The sequence below is a fragment of the Cydia amplana genome, chromosome 2, assembly GCF_948474715.1.
Source record: "Cydia amplana chromosome 2, ilCydAmpl1.1, whole genome shotgun sequence".
NCBI lineage: Eukaryota > Metazoa > Arthropoda > Insecta > Lepidoptera > Tortricidae > Cydia > Cydia amplana.
In genome coordinates this window covers 19,247,132-19,269,470 of record NC_086070.1, presented here as the reverse complement: position 1 = coordinate 19,269,470, position 22,339 = coordinate 19,247,132, and the positions used below count along the sequence as shown (strand labels likewise).

General features: G+C 35.6%; 2 protein-coding genes across 2 annotated transcripts in view; one reads left to right on the top strand and one right to left on the bottom strand.

Moving 5' to 3' along the window:
• Positions 1-22,339, top strand: part of LOC134659834 (C3 and PZP-like alpha-2-macroglobulin domain-containing protein 8) — a 230,875-nt gene that overhangs the window by 6,032 nt on the left and 202,504 nt on the right. The window lies entirely within an intron of this gene.
• On the bottom strand, positions 10,787-11,784 carry LOC134656615 (uncharacterized). The gene is made up of 3 exons (XM_063512174.1): positions 11,417-11,784; positions 11,193-11,312; positions 10,787-11,097 (listed from the first exon to the last, which is right to left on the bottom strand). Exons 1-3 carry the CDS (start codon positions 11,550-11,552, stop codon positions 10,787-10,789), a joined length of 567 nt encoding a protein of 188 aa, XP_063368244.1. The 5' UTR covers positions 11,553-11,784.

Below are 22,339 nucleotides of genomic sequence, written 5' to 3'. Positions count from 1 at the left end.
ATGTCCCTTGTCTTCATCTCGATAAGGGCGGCGGCGCTTGCATGGCTGCGTTGGTGAATCTCATAAGGCAAATGGTAAGCTTAGGCCACTACATTGAGGATAAACGTCAGGAATACCCCTAGGGATGCTGTGTGGTGTAATTATGGAGGTGGATAAGATAATTTCTTGCGGATTTGATGGGATGCTTTGCTCGGATGATTAATAATTAAACAGTAGATAAAACGAAGCCCCAGATCAAGTTAATGAGACGAGAAACGTTTATGATGGGCTGTGTATGTATTATTTATGACCACTTGACACCATAATTGGTTAAAATTGCGATTTAAAAAAAGTGGAATGATGAGCTGATAATAGCTATGCTAAATGTACTGTCAAGGAATTTACATAATTTCTTTCTAAGTATTTTATAAGTATAAAAAAAACTTAGTTACTTCGTACTTCTGACAGTGACGGTAATATGAGATCCCTAGTCCCTAGCGACTTTCATATTAATTGTCACGGTGATAAGTTACTAAATGACCAAAAATTTGCAGCGTAAAAAGTCAATGCTTAGTCAATTTTTGTGGTGAAAAAAAAAAATACAGATATTCACATGACAGCTTTCTGCTACAAAATGTCCAATACCTGTTAACGTATTGGTTATTTTATAACGGCATTAAGTCTACGGTTCCTTACATCTACTGACTTCCATCGCCCGTGTTATATGAGGAACTTTTATTTGGTCACGATCCTTTATCATGACGCAACGAAAAAGAAATAGCGGCATAACAGTTTTAAGTTACCGACAACTCTGTAACACAAAGAGCTGGTACTTTCGTACTGGAAGTTTTAAATCTCGATTGGGAGTAACAAATGTTGCGAGTTACGCCACAAACGACACAGTTTAGTTACGAGTAAAGCTTAAAGTACGGCTTGGTTCAAACTTTCAGTGGTCGAACAAGTTAGCGTTAGGGCTATTTTGAAAGTCACAAACAAACAAGAATAAATAATAGGAGAGTATTTCGAGTTACAAATTCCCAGCAACCTTAGTTCAGTAACTACTTTATATAAGTAGGAATAAAACATTTCAGATTCTCTGTAAATATGTAGAGGTACAATAAACAATACATACATTGTTATATAGCTGTAAAATAGGCTTAGAATAGAATCTCATAAAGTATAATAATTAATTCAACGACAGTTTGAAATCCATACGCCCATTGTATACGAATATGAAATTATACTTGTATGTGGTTATGAGGTAAAGTTATCTTATCTTATAGACCTAGTTTATAAAGCGCTGCTGGTGGCCTAGCGGTAAGAGTGCGCGACTTGCAATCCGGAGGTCGAGGGTTCGAACCACGGCTCGTACCAATGAGTTTTTCGAAACTTATGTACGAAATATCATTTGATATTTACCAGTCGCTTTTCGGTGAAGGGAAACATCGTGAGGAAACCGGACTAATCCCAATATGGGCCTAGTTTTTACCCTCTGGGTTGGAAGGTCAGATGGCAGTCGCTTTCGTAAAAACTAGTGCCCACGCCAATTACTGGGATTAGTTGCCAAGCGGACCCCAGGCTCCCATGAGCCGTGGCAAAATGCCGGGACAACGCGAGGAAGATAATGATAGACCTAGTTTATGAATATCGTACAAAAAAGTAAAGTTTCAGTAAAATCGTGCCGGTATGGTTTATTTATACAAGTTACAAATATCAAGCACTGACAACAATGAAATCGTAACGTTCTACAATTCAGCTGAACACTTTGTCGCGGAAGCTTTGTACGTGCTACTCCGCAGTTTATACCAAACAGTTGCAGTGTTGCCACGCTAAAATATAAGATGACAAAGGAAAACTTGTAAAGTGGCGGCACTGGAAGATTGAGAAGATTAGATAGTTGAAACAAACTTGCAAACAAGGTTTAAACAAGAGCGTGTCACTCTATAAATCAGTATTCGCTGTGGTGTGTGGGTTTCCACGTGTTCAAATCAGATGGAATAACACAAATTTGCAATAATAGATTTTTTGCTACTTTGGAACGAAACAATGACGCACTTGGCTTACTGCATGAAAAGTACATTGAAAAATGTCAATGTCTTTTATAAGTGGGAAGAAATAGGTACACAAATCCTGTTTAACGGAGGTGTTGAGGTTTAGTTATAAAAAGCAGGGGCCACTCACGCTTCTATCAGTGGTGGGTTTGATTCCTTTTTCATTTAGTAAACTCGTATGACATCGATTTCAGTTATAGACAATTGATATTGTTGCTTCATACTTATATTACGTAAAGATACACAAAACTTATTTTAGTTCCTTTTTAAACTTCTCTAGGTTATTGCGTTATTTATGGGAAGCGCAATTATTATTATTCCCAATACAATAACAAGGCACCCATTATCTCGGAGCCGCAAAAAATAAAGGAAAAGATTATCCACAATCGAAATATTTCACAAAGAATAGCGGTTGCCCAATCAGAATTCTTCCATAACATTTCGCACAGCGTCACGGGGGAGGCAATCCTGGGAAAAAGGAAATATTAAAATCCGAGACAATGAGCCGGGATATTGGTATTGGCTATTGGATTTTTGATAGAGTTTTGAATATTTTAAAGAAGGTGCGTGGATGATTCAAGTTTTTTTTTGTGATTATGCTAAGATTTAAAATGTTTAATTGTTATATACAATGATTGAATGTACGAGTATTAAAATTAATAAACATCGGATCGTATTTGCAAACTTTTAACAAAATAGGTACCTACTGAAAAATACAAAAAAACTTTTTTATTTATTATTTCTCTTCTTTATGTAGGTACATACATTTTTTTAAATATGAATACATAAGTATAATATCATAATACTTATTTAACACTTAAGCTGATAAGTAAACTCTAGCCAAGTAAACTCAAGACACCGTTAGAAACGGGAAACTGTGTACCCAATCAAAATTTATACAGATTGTTCGAAAATTCCATTAAATGTTTCACTACAACAACGCCTATGAACTGAAACAAACAGATTAAAAATGAATGAGCCCTGCAAAGTTTATAGTTATACCTACTTTGCGTAGAAGCCAGCTACTAGTTTCAACGAAAAGTTGTTGCAATACTCGTACAAACTATAAATAGGCCTGTACGAGGATACGGAATAGTTTTTAAATTATTTACACACACATATTTCCCAACTTATTGGACTAATGTGGAAATCTCCACCTATGAACGCCCTCTACCCCATCTAGGGGACATATAGGTCATTACAAAGTCATGTAGGCACCTCTATGCTACCTCTAAACTTACCATTCTTTAGTTTAGCTATAACTTACCTATATATAATCTTTAATAGAAAAAAACCGACTTCTCTAACTACTAGCCTAACCCACTTAACGGCGCTTATACTTTATTTGGTAATATGTATACATTTTATGGTAATCATAGTGGTTTATTTAGTTTAGGTATCATAGTGGTTTACCCCGGCTCGTACCAATGAGTTTTTCGGAACTTATGTACGAATTAAATATCATTTGATATTTACCAGTCGCTTTTCGGTGAACGAAAACATCGTGAGGAAACCGGACTAATCCCAATACGGGTCTAGTTTACCCTCTGGGTTGGAATGGCAGTCGCTTTCGTAAAAACTAGTGCCCACGCCAATTACTGGGATTAGCTGCCAAGCGGACCCCAGGCTCCCATGAGCCGTGGCAAAAATGCCGGGACAACGCGAGGAAGATGATGATGATCATAGTGGTTTTCCGGGTCAAGGTCCGGGTCCGGATCCGAGTCCGGGTCTGAGTCCGAGTACGGGTCCGAGTCTGGAGTCCGGGGCCCAGTCCAAGTCAAAATCGAAATTCAAAATCACAAAACGTGTACTATGCGTCGTTGAAGAGTTCTGTTTTGATCATCATCAGCAGTTCCACTTCATCAAATGCCACAGTTTTTAATGTAAATGCTTGATTTTCTGATGAAAATATAAAAAATTCTATACGTATGCCTTTAAGATTTGAGGAGTTCCCTCGTTTCCTCATGGATCCCATGTTCAGGACTTGAGATTGACTTAAATGTGCCTAAAAACCTAACTTGCTTAACAAACATAAAGAAAAGGACAAATCGCCAAATGCGAGCTACGCGTCGTTGAAGAGTTCCGTTATGATCATCATCAGCAGTTCCACTTCATCAAATGCGACAGTTTTTAATGAAATTGCTCGATTTTCTGATGAAAATACATAAATCTCTATACGCAAGCCTTTAAGATTGGAGGAGTTCCCTCGATTCCTCGTGGATCCCATCATCAGAACTCGAACTTGACAAAAATGTGGCTTAAAAACTTAACTTGCTTAACAAACATAACGAAGAGGAGAAATCGCCAAACGTGAACTATGCGTCGTTGAAGAGTTCTGTTCTGATCATCATCAGCAGTTCCACTGCATCAAATGCGACAGTTTTTTAATGAAAATGCTTAATTTTTGATGAAAATACAAAAATCTCTATATAAGATTTGAGGAGTTCCCTCGATTCCTCATGGATCCCATCATCAGAACTCGAGCTTGACAAAAATGTGGTTTAAAAACTTAACTTGCTTAACAAACATAACGAAGAGGACAAATCGTCAAACGTGTACTATGCGTCGTTAAAGAGTTCCGTTCTGATCATCATCAGCAGTTCCACTTCATCAAATGTCACTTTTTTGAATGAATATGCTTGATTTGTTGATAAAAACACAAAAATCACTATATGTATGCCTTTAAGATTTGAGGAGTTCCCTCGATTCCTCATGGATCCCATCATCAGAACTGGGTTTTGACAAAAACGGGACCAATCTGTATGCATATACATACAATCAAAAAAATTTTTTTTTAAATCGGTCCAGTAATGACGGAGATATGGAGTAACAAACATAAAAAATAAAAAAAATAAAAAATAAATAAAAAAAAACATACAACCGAATTAATAACCTCCTCCTTTTAGATTTGGAAGTCGGTTAAAAAATAATACTCAATGGTAACGTACCTAAATCTTATCCTTCCATTTTAAAAGCTTGCCAACAAACCATTTAACCTCCACTTCCTTAGGCAATGTGTTTATGTTATAAGCCTGTGCCCCACCTGTCGCCAACTAATTGGATTCTTTACATGAAAACGTTGTCCCTTTAGGTACCCGCATCAACCAGTCTTATTTGGTCCGTGTACCTCCCTCGGTCTGGTCGTGTAAACAAGATAATAGGGAAATCAGATTGGTCGTCGAGTGTCAAGCTAATCTGGCAGCGAGCGTGCAGGTTGACCCTTACGCTTACCTTGATTAATTTAGTACCCTATGTGCACGTTTTTAACACAAATGAATGTTACTAGGAAAATTTATATACTGTCCTTCCCAATACCTTTAATATGGCACAAAGGTATTGGGAATGCCATGCAAATTCATATTAAATTCGAAATATTATGCCGTACCTATCCATAAGCCACGGGTGGATCCTGTTATCTACTTTCATATAATTTTCAGTCGTTGGATGGCAAGTTTGCCACAATAACATCTTCGAAAACTAATTTCGCTTGGCTTTTTATTATTCTGGAAAATGGAATTTTGGAATCAGTAGGTACTTATTACTTTTGATCGTATTTCTGAAGGAAGACCTACTACAGGTTTTAGAACAATTTGAAATTTCACCCATTAAATAACTTATTTAATATGAACAGTCAATCTATACGTTATGCTTTATAAAATTTTAGTAAAAATGATCAAACAAAAAAGTGTAAATGTTGAAAAAATATTATTTTAGTAACCACAGGTTCAAAAGTAAACAACAGAATCCTCTTCTGATTGGATGATTTTAAAAATGCTCGATCGGCCGGCTCAGTGGAATTAGGGGTGACTTAAATCCCGTTCTGAAATTGAAAAGTGGGACAGTAATCCGTTATTTTGAATCCTGCCACATACGTAAATTGCTAATGGAAAAGTCAAATCCTCTGGATTTATTTTAAATCGATTCATCCTGACTTCGGGACACGTGGAAAGTAAAATATTGTGTCAATCTGATGTGCAAATTATTTTTATGACTAACTTTTTTTAAATTATCGCATTATTCACAAATCTACTATATTTTGGTAAGATCATAGCATCGTTTATGACAATAGTTTGGTAGTTTGCAGTTCAATAGGTATATATAAACTTTCGTTTTCGTATCGTTTTCGTACCTATAATTATTACTTATTGCCTCCGAAATGTATGTACCCAGTTTCTTCTTAATCGGCTTTGCCGTAAAAATTTATGGTTGGTCAAGAATTGACGCTAAATATCTTATGATCAATTGGTACAAATGTCATATAATAAAAAAGGTCAGCTCTTTCAAATCCTCTAGCACGTCATATTTTACCCTTGATTCCAAATATCAGTCTAACTATTAAAGGGTAAAATAAAACTCGAACTACCAAAATACATAGAAGTTTTAATAAATCCCCAAATCTAGTTACGGTTTAGCAATTTAGTGTAAAAAAGAAATATGTTGGTAACATTTCTCCACTAGCGGAATAATATTGTGCAAACAGTTATTTATGCAGAGCGCCAAAAGTTCGCCATTTTCTGGGTTGCGACCTATTTTTGTGGAGCAAAGTATGTTTGATATGCCCGGACTGTCCGGGGGACATGTGCCTTTTTACAGTTTTTATCCGACAGTGGCAAGGAGTGTGACCATTTTCATGTTAATGTCATACTTTAAACGGCGTAACGCTTAATGAATGTGATGATTATTTGTTTTATTTTTATTTTGGTACCAACAATTTATTGAAAATTCCAAATACCTAATTAATTAGATCTAAGTTATTTAATTTTTCTCCATGAAAATCGAGCTATTTGTAACATTATTTAAAGTAATTTTGGTAGCATATTAAATTAAATGGGAATTTAAAAGGCACATATTATTTTGAATGTGTTAAGGTGACAGTCCATTTCCAACCGCAGCTGCACTGCTGTTCATTTTACTATGGAAATTGACAGTACAGCGACGCGTTCAGTACCAGTAGTGGAGCTGCGGTCAGAAATGGAATGTTACCCTTAGGGAATAACTATTTTCTTAATGTTAATAACATCAATACGTTTTTAACAAACATTGAATTAATTAAATTTTTTATTTCACGTTTCACATTTTTGTGATTGCCATCTGTACAATTTATGAAATATTTTCTATAAAAAAATCACCAAAGTTAAAATTAATTCATGCCTTCAAAACAGCTAGTTTTAATTTTAAATGGCCAATTAGAAAAGTGTACATTATTTTACCATATTGCTGCTTCCATATTCACTTTATTCGCGGATATCTTTGAAGCTAAAAGCCACTGGCTCTAAATGGGAAACGCAAATTTATTTAGTCAAATGCTACTCAGACCATTTCGGTTTTTGCCTCTGCAATTCGCTGGATGATGATTTTATTCTCGTAATTGGTTAGGGCGAGCGTTTTGTATAGCGATGGTTCTTTGGATAAATTAGAACTTTATTAACATAATATGTACTAAGGTTAGTGATGATATGACATTTTATGAGGTAAGTATTTTTTTATTCATAGATAAATAACATAAATCGTCGCTAAGTGTGACTTAGATACAAGTAGTTTTGGTTTGTGCAATGAGTATTTTTTTATGAAAACGTTTATCGTGAAAATGTTGTTTTTAAATGTGATTCAACTTCAGCATTTTGCTACAAGCTTATCAGACAAAAAGATTAGCACGTTGACTAATTAAATATGCCAGAATGAATCTGCAAGTACAATATAAGGAACCTTAAAAAGTTAATCCAAGGATTTAGGCGACTAAAGTCGCTCAGCCCCGTTAGTCGGATTGAAAAATGGCTATTAACCACGCGTTTCGTCGGGCGTCTGCATAATATTAGTAAGGCGGTACCGCCTTAATTTTCAGAGAGGTTTTAAATACTGCAGATAAGTTTTTTGTATGCTGCTTTGAAATAATCTAGAATGCTGAAAAATATGTAGATAGGTAGGTATATACTTTTACTTATGGGATTCAAACAAACGTATTGCTACGCGCCTCTCTGAAAGCACAGTACTGCATAAGACCACGATTCAAGCGTAACGCGAAATTTGCTAGGTATTTGCAAACTGTTACTCTTTTCTTGAGCAAATGCTGTTATTACAAGCTTTTTATTAACTTGCAATGTATAATATATGGTCAATGTAATCTATGTAACTATGTTTGTACGGGTCAAATCATGCAAGTTAGACCCACTTCCCGGTATCCGAGGAAGCTAAAAATTTGCATACGTGTGTAAGTCGGGTGACAATGCAATATTATGGTACCATGGAGCTGATCTGATGATGAAGACAGGAGGTGGCAAAGGAATTCTGTGATAAAATAACGAAATCAAATTATGTTTGGGATTTTTAGAATTGTCTCGATGAGCCAAATCCCTTGTTTGATTGTTGCCTGTAGAAAGAAAAGTATAGTCAGTGAAAAGCGTGTACCAAAAATGAAATCTAAAACTTACTTGCTAATGTAACAAACACTGTTTAGTCAAGGTAAATTTTGCATATTCAGCACGGACGGGAAGAGCACGGTTTGGGCTCCATTCGAAAGAACATGAGTCATCCTTTAAGTATATGCTCTGACATTATCTGACATTTCATTTTACTGTATTTAACTTTTACTTTTGATTTTTATTATGATTGTTTTTTATTTTTTACTTATTTCTTAATTATTTTAATGTATTATTGTTTACAATCTGACGATCTTTTTGTGAATTCATGTTATTTGGAAACATTGTGACATTGTTAAATACCATGTAATTTCCAATAAGAAATAAATAAATCTATCTATCTATCTATCTATCTATAGAGTATAGTTCAAGCTAAAGTTCCCTCGCCAAATAGACCGATAACGCTAAAAGATTTATTCATAGTTACAGTGAGACCGCAATATATACGCTCGTTCAGCTGAATCCGGTCACTCGCATCGCATTAGCATAACTAAGGGTACGATACAAAAATTCGCCCCCTCACGATTGTACGGACGTGGTCCAAGTTAAGATTTAAACTGGGCTTTAGTTTATAGTATTTTTACGGCCGCAGCAGTCATGAGATAGAGTTTGACCAGCGAGTGGCTGCACAAAAAAAAAGCGGCAAATTCAAAAAATCTTTAACTGGTAACACGAAGCATAGTGCAGAAAAAGTAATTTGATACTTGGTAATTCATACGTAATTAATTTTTGTTTTGATTAGTGACTGACTGAAGTCTGCAACGTAGCAGACTGTAAATTTAATACAGTAAACAGACTGAGGATATCGTTGCAATGCAATTATAACCCCTGGCTTCTAATTTAGCCCACTTAAAAATTAAAAATATGATTGAATAGTTATCATTATTATCACAGATACTAAAAAACGAAGGAACGAATTGTTAGTAGACTAATCAGTCAATCATTACAAAAATATGTAGTAAACATAAATATCTTTACTTCAACTGTACAAAAAGTAAGTTATTATATTATCCTAAGATTCCTAAGTTATAGAAAATGATACTTTGTTGTTACAAATAAATTTCAGGACTGACCATTAAACAGCACCCTTTAAATCTCATTTCTTTGGTCGTTGAAGTCAACAACCAAGGCATATGTCATAATATTGAACTTGGTTCTCATATGACATTTATATTTTTGATAGGATTAAAAATTACTTTATTTGTGTTTTATTTTGAAGTTTTGAACTCGGGTTAATTACAGGCGATTATTTATTAAGCATAAATATTTCCCTTGTGCTATTAAAGTAAACCTTCACAAGGGAAATATTTATGCTTCCCGTTGTACTTATAAAGTTAGTAATAATAAAAAGTCACATATTGTATAATGGAGCTGAACTGAAGGTAGGTGAAAGAAAACACAATTTAGTTTCAATCTACTTTTAATATTGTTAGTTTATAAAGAAGGTGCCTATTTATTTAAGAATCATAATCGAAATCGGATTCAAGAAATTCAATTCCTGACAGAGAACTATCACTGTCATTGTCACTTTCCCGAACTTCTATTATGAATGGAGCTAGTTCAGTGTCTGTAATGTTGTCCTTAGACTTGTATTTTCGTTCCACATTTATTACATGGTCTGTACTTTTTTTCCAATCTTCCGGGGTAATCATTGCAAAACATTCTCGGATCAAGTTTTCCGTATCTGGACCCGGTAGCCCCACATTTCTGCTGGCTATTTTTCGCTTTGTGAGGCTCCATATCAACTCAATAGCGTTTAGATCGCAATGGTATGGAGGCAATTTAAGGACCTCATGCCCATGCTGCTTCAATAACTCCTCTGCTGCATATATGGGACCAATTTTATTTTCCTCAACGAGGCACATCAATTCCTCCTTTTTGAAACACTCTTCATATGGGATATTATTTTCCCTTAGCCATTTTTGAATATCAGCCTTTAAGCTGTGCATGGTTGGAGGCTTATTTATTTGTGTTACATGGTAACTGGCATTGTCCATAACAATTACACTGGGCTCAGTCAAATTTGGGATTAACATTTCTCGTAGCCACTTTAAAAAATTAGAACTGTTCATGTCATCATGATAGTCAGCTGCTTTGGATTTTGTGCTAAAAACAAGCAAAGCATTGGGCACAAATCCTTGCTCTGATCCAGCATGCACTATAATATGCCGCTTACCCGAGGAAATTTTTTCAACTAAACCGGAAGTTGAAGGCCCTTGCCATGACTTCTTCGGTCTGTAATTTTGATGGACATATGTCTCATCAAGATACACAATATTTTTTCCTTCTTCCCGTTTTTTATGTATAGCTCTAAGAAACCTTTGCCTCCACCCAGATATTTCAAACTTTTCCATGAGGATGGAGCGCTCTTTTAAACTCAAATCCGTTCTCGTGTAGTATTTTCCTCAGTGTTTCACAACATCCTGAGAATCCTATAGATTCTTTCAAATCCGCATGTAAGGCTCTTAGAGTAGGTACCTGCTTTTTGACGCAATAAAACTCATTAATTTTATTACGGATGGCTGACACATCAAAATTGTCTAAATTTGACACAGTTGGTGGCCGGGGTCGTTTTTTCCCTGGCGTATTCCATTGGCCTTGGTTAATAGAACCCTCTTTTTTAATTGTGCGTAGTGTACGAATGCTTGCACCTGAAAAAAAAACAGTTTTAACAATAGGAATTTTAACAAAAGAACACTAAAATATTAATAAACCTAGATGTGAAAATATAGATTATTTATATTACCTGTCATAGTAGACACTTTCTCTAAATAACTTGATTCTGATGCGTTATTATCAATAACATTCTTCAGTTCGCTTGCTAGCTTTTGAATAGTTTCTCTAACATTTTCGTCATCTACGCCCGCTGTAATATAAATAAATCATAAGTTTAGTAATACAAACAAATGTTCCTATCTCGTAAATTAAATTTGGTACAAGAAGCATCAACATTGTTTGATAATGACTTACCGGTCGCCTGAATGATTTCGTCCAATATTCGCTTCTTTTCTAGTAATCTCTCATTTTCGTCGTGTCGAACTTGATTATAGTTACAGATTATCTTAAATAACATGCTCCTCACACTGCTTCTAATCGGTTTAGCCATTATAATACGATATAAACTATAAACTTCCGTAACGAATGAACTAACATGAGAATTTGAGAATCTAGGTTATGTGTAAACTCGTTTGACAATATTTTTGACACTTTTGACAGCTAAAATTATTGCCATATATAGAATTCTCTAAAAACGCTTGTGCAGCGACTCGCTGGTCAAACATATGTTTGCAAATAAAAACTCACATAAATGTGACACAAATATCAATATTGTTTGGTAACAGAAGCTGTCAACATTTTGACACTTTTGACAGATAAAATTGTTGCCATATGAAGAATTCTGTAAAAATGCTTGTGCAGCGACTCGCTGGTCAGACTCTACATTTTTGCGTTAAGCGTCTGGTTGACGTAACTGGTGACCGAAGAGCTGGTGGTGCATGGCTTTCTCGCACAACGTATCAGCATTGCGATACAGCGAGAAATTACCGCCAGCATCCTTGGTACAATTATTCAAGGGCCTATTTTAGATTTAAGCTAGTTATTAATTTAGTTTAGTAGTACCACTGTATATATCTTTGTATATAAATAAAGACTTATTCAGTAGGTAGGTATTTTTATCACTACCTACATCCGGACTCATGTGTAATTGTATTATATATGTCGGAGCGAGACACCAGAAAGACGTATTACAGCATTACAGTTCATAGTTAGACGCCTGTATAAAATCGATTAGCAATGTTTGGCGTATTGTTGAACTAAAATGACAGGTAGAAGGCTTTGGAACGTCAAGATGTGTACCTATCTTGAGTGAACGTAGGCACGGGCAGGCATTTTTGTCGTTATGTTGGTAGACTGGTCAGGCAGGTTTACCAACTTGAATTGGAGCGGTTGGCTCCGCCGCTGGAACTGGCTTCCTTCTTCTTGATCGGACCGCGCTAGAGATCGGACGTTAGCCAAGCTCGTGCCTAATTCGCTACGTTCCTGAAGGCTTACACCTGAAGGATTATTCTGAAAGCTTATAGATTCTCACGTTGTTTAACCGTTTAGCTAAGTGTTTTATTCCAAGTGTTATTTTGATTTCTTATGTGCCATTATAAGCTTACTTTTGTAAAATAAAGAAACTATGTGTTGTTTTGAAAAGATGTGTCCCGCTTAAATTTGTTGCCGGGTTAAGTCTTCTCGGGTCAGAGGCGTAGGGTTGGAACCGGTTTAGTTTGACTGAAATAAAGATTTGAACGATTTCATGTGATCTTGTTATTTTTAATTTAACCAGTCAACATTCTAATAGCAATTAGTTCTTTTCATAATTTAGTACTGAAATATTAGTAGGCACTAGTATGGTTAATGAGTCCGAATGTTTATTTCATGCGTAGGTAGCATACCTACTATTTTGGCTGTGAAGTAATACATCTAGGTACTACCCCCACGCGCCCACCGCCATCGGGACCATCCTTCGCCGACATCAGCAAGTGGGATAGATGCGGAGTTTCATGTATTGCTTACACAGCCACGTGGGAGCGCAGGTGTATTTCCGGTTTGTATTTCTAGTGACCTACATTCCATAATCTGGACACGTGGTAAGGTAAGCTCACGTGTCTAACCTTGATTGAATGGTGAGTGTTATTCATTGTTATTTGGTGAGAATTATTGTGAAATTGTGAATTATGATTGGGGCTATCGAACAGAGTGGTCGTGACGTGACGTCATCTCTGGTATCGCCACGTTTCTTTATAATTAATTTTTGTAATCCATTTAAATCGAAGCGATCTTGAGTTATTTTGATTTGAAATCCATACGGTTAATTAAAACCAAGTATTAGCTATCACGACGTGATATTATTCATCGCTCACTTGTGAATCTACCCTCAATAATTGATTTTTCATGAAAATACAATTAATTTTTAAAATCCATTTAAATCTAAGTGATCTTAAGTTATTTTGGTATGAAATCCATATTGTTAATTAAAATCAAATATTGGCTGTCGCGACGTGATATTATTTCATCGCTCACTTGTGAATCTACCCTCAATAATTGATTTGAAAATACAAATAATTTTTAAAATCCGTTGAAATCTAAGTGATCTTAAGTTATTTTGATGTGAAATCCATATTGTTAATTAAAATCAAATATTGGCTGTCGCGACGTGATATTATTTCATCGCTCACTTGTGCATCTACCCTCAAAAAATATTTTTTTTTCATGAAAATACAATGCAGCGTTAGAAATTGATCCTGCTGATTTGCCAATGCAAGGATTATGTAATCTTTACCCTGTAACGTTTAGTAATTAATAAAATTGCGACAAATTATTGCTCGTAATGCCGTGATAGATCACAAATCGTGCATACTATGGAAACATGAGCTACGCATATGAAAATTAATGTTAACAGTGTCCTGCAGCCAGAGCCGAGCGAACTTTGCAGACACCATTACGCCCGTGACACAGAAGCAGCTGTGCAGTATCTTCTGTACTGGAGATTTGGAAATAAAAGGGCAGGTTTCGTTCTAATTGTTTATTAGTGAATTTTATTTTGAGTGTAATGGCGAAGCATAACAGTCGAACGAACGTAACTAATAAGCTGTCACTTTTCGTATTGGCCCATTTACCGTGTTGCTTATTTTTGGAACACGTGTTTGTTTGTTCATAGAATTAAATAAAACGCACTCATTGAAGTTTAAATTTTATTCTGAGATTTTTGAAGTCCCGTATACATTGGAAACATGTTTTTTTGTGTCTGCTACCTTGCATTTCATAAACCTTTTGAGTTTAGCCTGCATTCATGATAAACCTGATACCGTGTAAATGATGATTTCAGTGGCAGCCGGCTGGCTTGAGCCGCATCGTGTCTCTTGCAGTCTGCCGCAGCGGCGGCAGCGGCGGGCGGAAGGGATCGGCCTCCGTGCATGGGTTGGACCTCACCACCACCACCTTTGACTTGGTCGCGTGCATCATACTTTATTAAGCTGGTGAGCAGTTCCCATTTCGTTGGGATCATTTTGAGATGTTTTACTTCTGCATAGAAGTCTTGAACGAGTTTCTGTTGTTAAAGCTAAAGAAGAAAGCTATCTTTAGTGATTTTGATCAGTAATGTTCAGTTTCAGTTGATCAGTTGACGCTGATAGTACCAATGGTTCTGAGTAACATGATTTAAAGACCTGTTTTTATTTTCTTTTTTTGGAATTCACTGTTAACATTGTTTTGCTTTCGACGGACTGAAAGCTTGTACTTTCGTAGGACTGAAATTACGCCCGATGGACTGGGCACTACTGTTTTGCTTTCGATAGACTGAAGGCACGCCCGATGGACTGGGCAATACTGTCATGCTTTCGATGGACCGAAGGCACGCCCGATGGACTGGGCAATACTATTTTGCTTTCGATGGACTGAAAGTATGCCCGATGGACTGGGTATTGTTTAGTGACCGCATCAGAAGTGCCGGAGCATGTAAGAGGTGCACGTGGTCTGCTTTTTATGTGCAGAATGCTCTTTGCGAGGAGTAGCACTTACGCGGCTGAGATGGTTACTTCTGACGAGGGTCTGGTTTCTGCCGAAGGACTGGCAATGCACCGAAGGACTGGTGTTGTTTTGTTAAAAATGAATTCTCGTTTATGTACTGTGTTCATATGAGTAAAATTGGAACTATCAATTCAGAATGTTATTTATTTTAAGATGTCTTACAAAAATTTTGATCACATATGACCAATTTTTTTTTTTTAATGCCAGATTACTTCCCCGTAAATTGATATTGATGACAATAGTAGTGATACTGTCGAGCAATGAATTAGAGCTGTTGTGATTTGTGTTTTTGCTGTTTGGGATTGTTCTGTTTTCACATAAATTTGAGAGTATCCGCCAGATGGAGGCGATGATTATTGGAGTGTATCCGTTAGATAGCGGCGATGATTACCGACGAGTATTTTTATTTAGTCGTTGCTCGATGGACTATTTTTGACTAGAGAATTGAGGATTGTTAAAGTAATTTTGAACAATTATTTTTCTGGTTTGATTGATGACAAAGTTTGATTTTAATAGTAATTTGAGTGAGACCCAAATTGTTGGTCAGGAATGACCGAGCGATGAGATACTGTGCTGTATATTTTGTTACAGAATCAAATGCATACACCCACACACGAGGACGTGTGTAGCGCAGGACGGCCGTGTCGGAGCGAGACACCAGAAAGACGTATTACAGCATTACAGTTCATAGTTAGACGCCTGTATAAAATCGATTAGCAATGTTTGGCGTATTGTTGAACTAAAATGACAGGTAGAAGGCTTTGGAACGTCAAGATGTGTACCTATCTTGAGTGAACGTAGGCACGGGCAGGCATTTTTGTCGTTATGTTGGTAGACTGGTCAGGCAGGTTTACCAACTTGAATTGGAGCGGTTGGCTCCGCCGCTGGAACTGGCTTCCTTCTTCTTGATCGGACCGCGCTAGAGATCGGACGTTAGCCAAGCTCGTGCCTAATTCGCTACGTTCCTGAAGGCTTACACCTGAAGGATTATTCTGAAAGCTTATAGATTCTCACGTTGTTTAACCGTTTAGCTAAGTGTTTTATTCCAAGTGTTATTTTGATTTCTTATGTGCCATTATAAGCTTACTTTTGTAAAATAAAGAAACTATGTGTTGTTTTGAAAAGATGTGTCCCGCTTAAATTTGTTGCCGGGTTAAGTCTTCTCGGGTCAGAGGCGTAGGGTTGGAACCGGTTTAGTTTGACTGAAATAAAGATTTGAACGATTTCATGTGATCTTGTTATTTTTAATTTAACCAGTCAACATTCTAATAGCAATTAGTTCTTTTCATAATTTAGTACTGAAATATTAGTAGGCACTAGTATGGTTAATGAGTCCGAATGTTTATTTCATGCGTAGGTAGCATACCTACTATTTTGGCTGTGAAGTAATACATCTAGGTACTACCCCCACGCGCCCACCGCCATCGGGACCATCCTTCGCCGACATATATATAGGTGATACAACATGCATGTCTTGTTCTTTCTGTAATCCTGTTTTCGGAATTGCTTTGCTATTTAGATTATTTGACGCAATCGCTTCTACTCGTGTCTTATAAGCGTATTGTGGCTTAGTTGACCTCTGACAGGATCGAATGGGAGATTTATAGGGGTCACCATCTAGCCTTTACACAAAGGGGAAAATAAGCCGATCGGAAATGGGTAGACACCTATTTACTTTTTTAAGTAAATACTTCATATAACCAGCACCCTCAGAGATCATTCATTTAATCAAAAAAATCAAATGATAATGTACGGAAAAAACTACCTAGATAGGTACTTACTAATATTATGGTTATGGTATGAAAACCAAATATTATGAACATAGTCCCGAGGAATAAAATAGGATAGCTTTTTTTAAATCGCGCAACAGAATCCTTCTTTGAAAATTCAAAGTTGTAGTTTAATTTAAAAAGTTCATGTCTATGTCAGATAAATATTTGAATAGTAACAGACTTCTGAAAATTTCATTTGCTAGGTTAATTTTTATGCTGACCCTACATGTCCATAATACACTTTCACATGTTGCGGCAAAACGTGTGCGGTTAGTAACTACCAACGTGTTGTCCATTTTGTAATTTAAATTGAATCGCCAATCAGCGGCTGTTACTTAAAAACAGAATATTAATTCGTTAATCATTTGCTTTTGTAATAATTATGCTTAAACATGATACTGCAGTATAGAATTCGCCAGCAGAATAATGGGCAATCAAAATCATTATAATGTATGATAAATTATGGCCAATGTATTACTATCATGAGAAAAAAAGTTCGTTGTATTTAAATGTAAACCGAATGGCAAAATTATTAGGTAGGTACTAGTTTCTTGACTTAAAGTTTCGTTACATTAATGTATTGTCGATTAAAATATAGTTAATATATTTATGTTTGGCTTTAAATAAATACCTATAAAATTAAAATATAGTGAAAGTTTCATTAGACATCTCACATTTGCGTTGTTTATAGAATCGTTTAATTTATTTTTCTACTCCAGCACTTAAATGTGTCAATTAAATGACTGACAGTGATATCTAAAGCAATGTCATTTGAATGCTTTGTCTATAGGCTCATAAGATGACTGCTAGCAGTCATCTTATGAGTATAATACAACTGCTTTATTTTTTTTAAAGATACAAGTTCCGATCATCTTGATTGAAAGAGGTATGTTTTCATTTACAATAATAACTCTTTTTTTTTTTAAATAATAACTCTTTTTTTTTAATAATAACTCTTTTTTTTTAATAATAACTCTTTTTTTTTTAATAATAACTCTTTTTTTTTTTTTTTTGCTGCAGCTGTCATAGAAAAAGTAATGTATGCAACAGCTCATAATTGGTTCTTAAAATTCTCGGGTCTTTTTTTACAAAACTCGACTACGTCTCGTTTTGTAACTTCGACCCTTGAATTTTAAGAACCCTTATTATATCACTGTTGCATAAACTACTATTGCCTGTGTAGTTTTATCAACAAAAGAAAGATTACAATTTTAATTAAAATATCCCAAGGGAATACAACAATACGCAACAATTTTCCGGCTTAACGATCGTATTCCGCAAAGACATGAATTTCCAGTGTACCCCAATTATGTGACCCCAAAATGGATTATTACGCCACATGAGCGCTCAAGCGTATTTTCAAGTAAAAGTACATTTACATTTTTGTGCGACTGAATTATTTTTAGGGCGGTTGTGTCACAGATGTAGGAACAGATGGAGATTCCTGGAAAAGCCGTAGAGTGGGGAAAGGTCACATACTACGCGTGTCGTTATAAATAAACTCATCCCTACTAATTAAATTATATTATTGCTTCAATCAAAAACGTCACTTTTGACACGGACAGATCAGTATCATATCGAAAACAGATCAAATAACTAAAACTCGAATTGGGCTATCAATCTGCCAGTCTGTCGGTAACCTTCGCGTAAAAAACAATGAACCGATTTAGAAGATTAAATTTGGTACGGAGATAGTTTAAGTCCCGGGAAAGGAAACGGAATAGTTTTAATTTCACGTAAATTATCCCTTTTTTTTTTTTTTTTCTAATCCCTAAGAGAGTGAAAGCGGGGTGGATATACATGTATTAATAAAATTGTATGTTATACTTCTTTAGGTAACTACAAATATATGTCGGTCAACATATAAATTACAATGGCAATATTATAACGCCTAGTAAATGTTCTCAAAAATGTGTTAAGTTGAAAATTGTCGCGTTTTCGATTTGCGTTTATGGCTCGGGTCATATGGAGAAATTGTAGCACAGATAATACATAGGTATTAGCAGGGAAATAGGAGGTATATTGCTGGCTACAGATGCGCTGCGGAGATGAAATGGGCCATGAGATGTACTCAGTAGAGGAAACGATTTGTAACTGCGTTCGTTGTAAAGCTAATATGTTTCTCGAAAGTGCCCTTCTTTAAATAAAAATTCCCCACATTATTTGAACCTTCATTTTATTTTAGTGTCTTCTGTAGGTATACAACTATACATACATGATAAAGACACAAATAAATGCCCTTACTAGCCTTACATGTAAGTTAAGATGTATGTTTTTGTGTACATTGCGTTCTGAAAGTGCACAAAGTAACATTTTCTATTTTCTCTTAATTTCTGCAACTGGTTTCAACTGGAAACTACACTCTTCAAAGCATGTCGAGCTTAGTGACTACAAATAAGTGAGTAAAACGTGAAAATTTTAATGTAATTGATAATCTTGTATTTATGTTTAAAAGACATATCTATGTAATCTATACGTATACAAAAATAAAATAATTTTGTACTTACTTTTGCTTTATTTATTTTTTTACTTTTTGTAACGTGACGTCACCATATCACATAGCAACACGTTTAAACAAAATTTTCCGGACCTAATAATGAGGATTACGCTGATGCTTTTATGACGTCGTAATGTTATTTAATGTGCCGAGGCTCCGTTAAACTCCACTAAGTAAAATTTCAACACGATAACATTTAGTACCCACATTCGTTTTATTATCATATTAAAGCCAGCCTCATGCTACCTACAATATATGTGTATATTTATATTTGTGTATAATTATATTAACATAGAACTTGCCTATTCATGTATGTCATTCCGGTTTAAATAACGATAGTAAGTTATCAAAAAAGTGGTTGTTCTGAATTCTGAAATGTTATTTTTACGCCCATAACACTGCCTCGCTGATACATCGAAGCGACGTGCGCATCAGTGTGATATTTTTTCCTCATATGTGCCAATCCCTTGGATCAGCTGGAACATTATTAAATACAATATCGTTGTAACTGTATCAGTAGGTAAATTCCAGCCCAATCGAATACTGACGAGTTGTTAAAATTTAAAAGTTTATTGACAGATAAATTAAGTAATTTGTTTTTTAATAAATCATTTTTAATTCCAATGGTATCTATTTAAGTTTGTTTGTTAGTACAAAGAAACTTAAATAAATACAATTGAAAGATCTTTGGAAGTTACATAAAAGCTTGAACAAAAAAGTTTGGAACTTTTCCTTTTAATTGTTTCTGTTAAATTGTTGTATTTTTCTTATTACAGCAATTTAGAAGGTACTTTTCCCGCGGTTTTAAAACTTCAAAGAAAGAAAGAAGAAACGAGTGAGTAGGCGGTTCAAATCAAATTAACGCAATCAAGTGAATATTGCGTACATGCATTCTGTATAAATGTTTTGATAAGTATTAAATAATTATCTCAATCAATATCAAACTGAGTAAAATGTAGTAAACACACACGTAGCTTACCTTGATTTAAAAATATCCTTGAATCATCCCCTAAGGGTGTAAATAAGAGGGTAGGAAGGAGAAGTCTGTTTAATGACAAGGCAGATGAACTTGCGATATGAGGCTAGTGATTACACAATGTACCTAGGAAATGTCTTTACAAAATTAGTCACAAATAGAAATAGACGAAACCTAGATCTGTTTTTTTTTAAATATTAACTTAACCTAAATCTATTATAACAAATACGATGTAAGCGTTTTAAGACATAACAAATAAGAATACTTCCGTCGCATTCAGAAACTCACACAAGAGGCAAAGTTGAGCTACGACATGACCAACGGTCGTACTCCAGAGCGGCCTCTGTAAATTTTCAATCTTTTCCTCCAATTTTCGTTGATATTTTTCTTTTACGAGGACTTCAGTTGGGAAGCCCCAATTTCGTTCGACCAATATTCGAGGCCTAATATAAAAATATGAAAAGGTCCCTTCCTTGAGCCCTTCTGTCCTTTTAAGAATATATTGGCTTCTAATTTCCGGATATTATTTATTTTTATCGTATCATTTAAAGTGTCCTCTGTGCTATTCTCATATGTATATGTAAATAAAAAGGGCAGTATTTACAAAAAAAAAAAATGTTTGAAACAGGATCCTACGGATACAAAAAATATCTTATTGTTTCAGGAAATAAAACTGATATTTATTTAGGCGCTGATCGCCATGCTTCCTCCATTTTGAAATGTTTCCAAAAGCTCAATCGATAAAAAATCTATATAACTAATTATTTAACATGGTCACAAACTTTCACGAGAATCGGTTGAGAAATGCGAACGTTTTTGCACATGCTGATTCGCTGATGCGCAATTGGACGCTTTGTCGAACACTATCCCCAGACTGATATTAGTAGATCAATATATCCAATGGAATACATTAAAAAAAAATCAGGTGATCAAAGGAACTCTTTGTCTATTAAAATCACCTAGGGAATCGTGCCAGTGCTCGGGGACCTTTTAATAACATTGTCGAGGTATAATTAATGTCATTAACGGGTCTAACGCAATTGCAGTATATTGCAATTACTTAGAATATCAGAATACGCAGTATAATTATACTTTATTATTTTACCTTTTTTTTGACGTTTCAGCCAGGTTGCACTAGGTGTGGTCACGAAAGACCACTTGGTAATGTTCATGATGGTTTTTGACAAAGTTTGCGTTCGGCGCTCGAGTTCACAAACTAGGGTTATAATTGGGCCAATATCATAAACAAGTCAGCAAAAGAGTTACTGGATTTGACCCTTAAAGGAACCCTGTACTTTCAGGCGACAAAGTTACTAGATTAATAAGATTAATATATTATACAAATATTTATTTTAGGAAAGGTGGTTGGATGCGTTATTTTCATTTTACGTGTTTTGCAATACGTCGCAGATTCACAAGTGGTAAGTACTGAAGTAGTTTAAATAAGCACAGGAGCGTTTCATGAATGCATTTAGTTCCAATAGATTTACCCGCACGCTCCATACAGCGTCTCGGCATATGCGCCGCTCTAAGCCTCGGGGATTTGTCCTGCACCAAACAATACTGCCGCTAAGCTGGTACGGCGCGAGGCTGCCAGCGGAGAGGAGTTTTAGGGCGAGTGTACTCGCGTTTCATCCGCTGTCATCCCGCGACGGCATATTGACAACAGGGTCAGGGGAGACCATTGAGATAATTGTCTTTATCAACGTGATGAAAAACTGACACTTTTTAACACCGCGGGATAGAAAGTGTCGGACACCGTTTTATCACGCTGTCATGTAGACAAAAACGGCAATCATATCCGTACTGATGTACGGTAATGATGTGCTTATCTCATATAAACATGATGCAGTTCAAATTTAATAATTGAAATTTTGATGCCTAGACATTTTTGTCCTTGTAGAATTGAGGTACGTATCTCGTAATTTGATTAGAAATAGGTAACTCAAATTATCTCGAATATGAGAAAAGTAACCCGGGCACTTATATTTTTAGAATGGTCCAGATACGCATAATGTAAAAGTATGAAATTTTATTTAAATCCGTTCAAGGCACATTTGTAATTATTTTCGGTG

Bases quoted from the DNA above. Each gene is read 5' to 3' on its own strand.
- LOC134656615 (XM_063512174.1), bottom strand. From the start codon at position 11,552: ATGGCTAAACCGATTAGAAGCAGTGTGAGGAGCATGTTATTTAAGATA. The intron at 11,313-11,416 runs GTAAGTCATTAT...TTTATATTACAG, and splicing joins CGAAATCATTCAGGCGACCG to CGGGCGTAGATGACGAAAAT. The intron at 11,098-11,192 runs GTAATATAAATA...TTTTTTTTTCAG, and splicing joins GAAAGTGTCTACTATGACAG to GTGCAAGCATTCGTACACTA.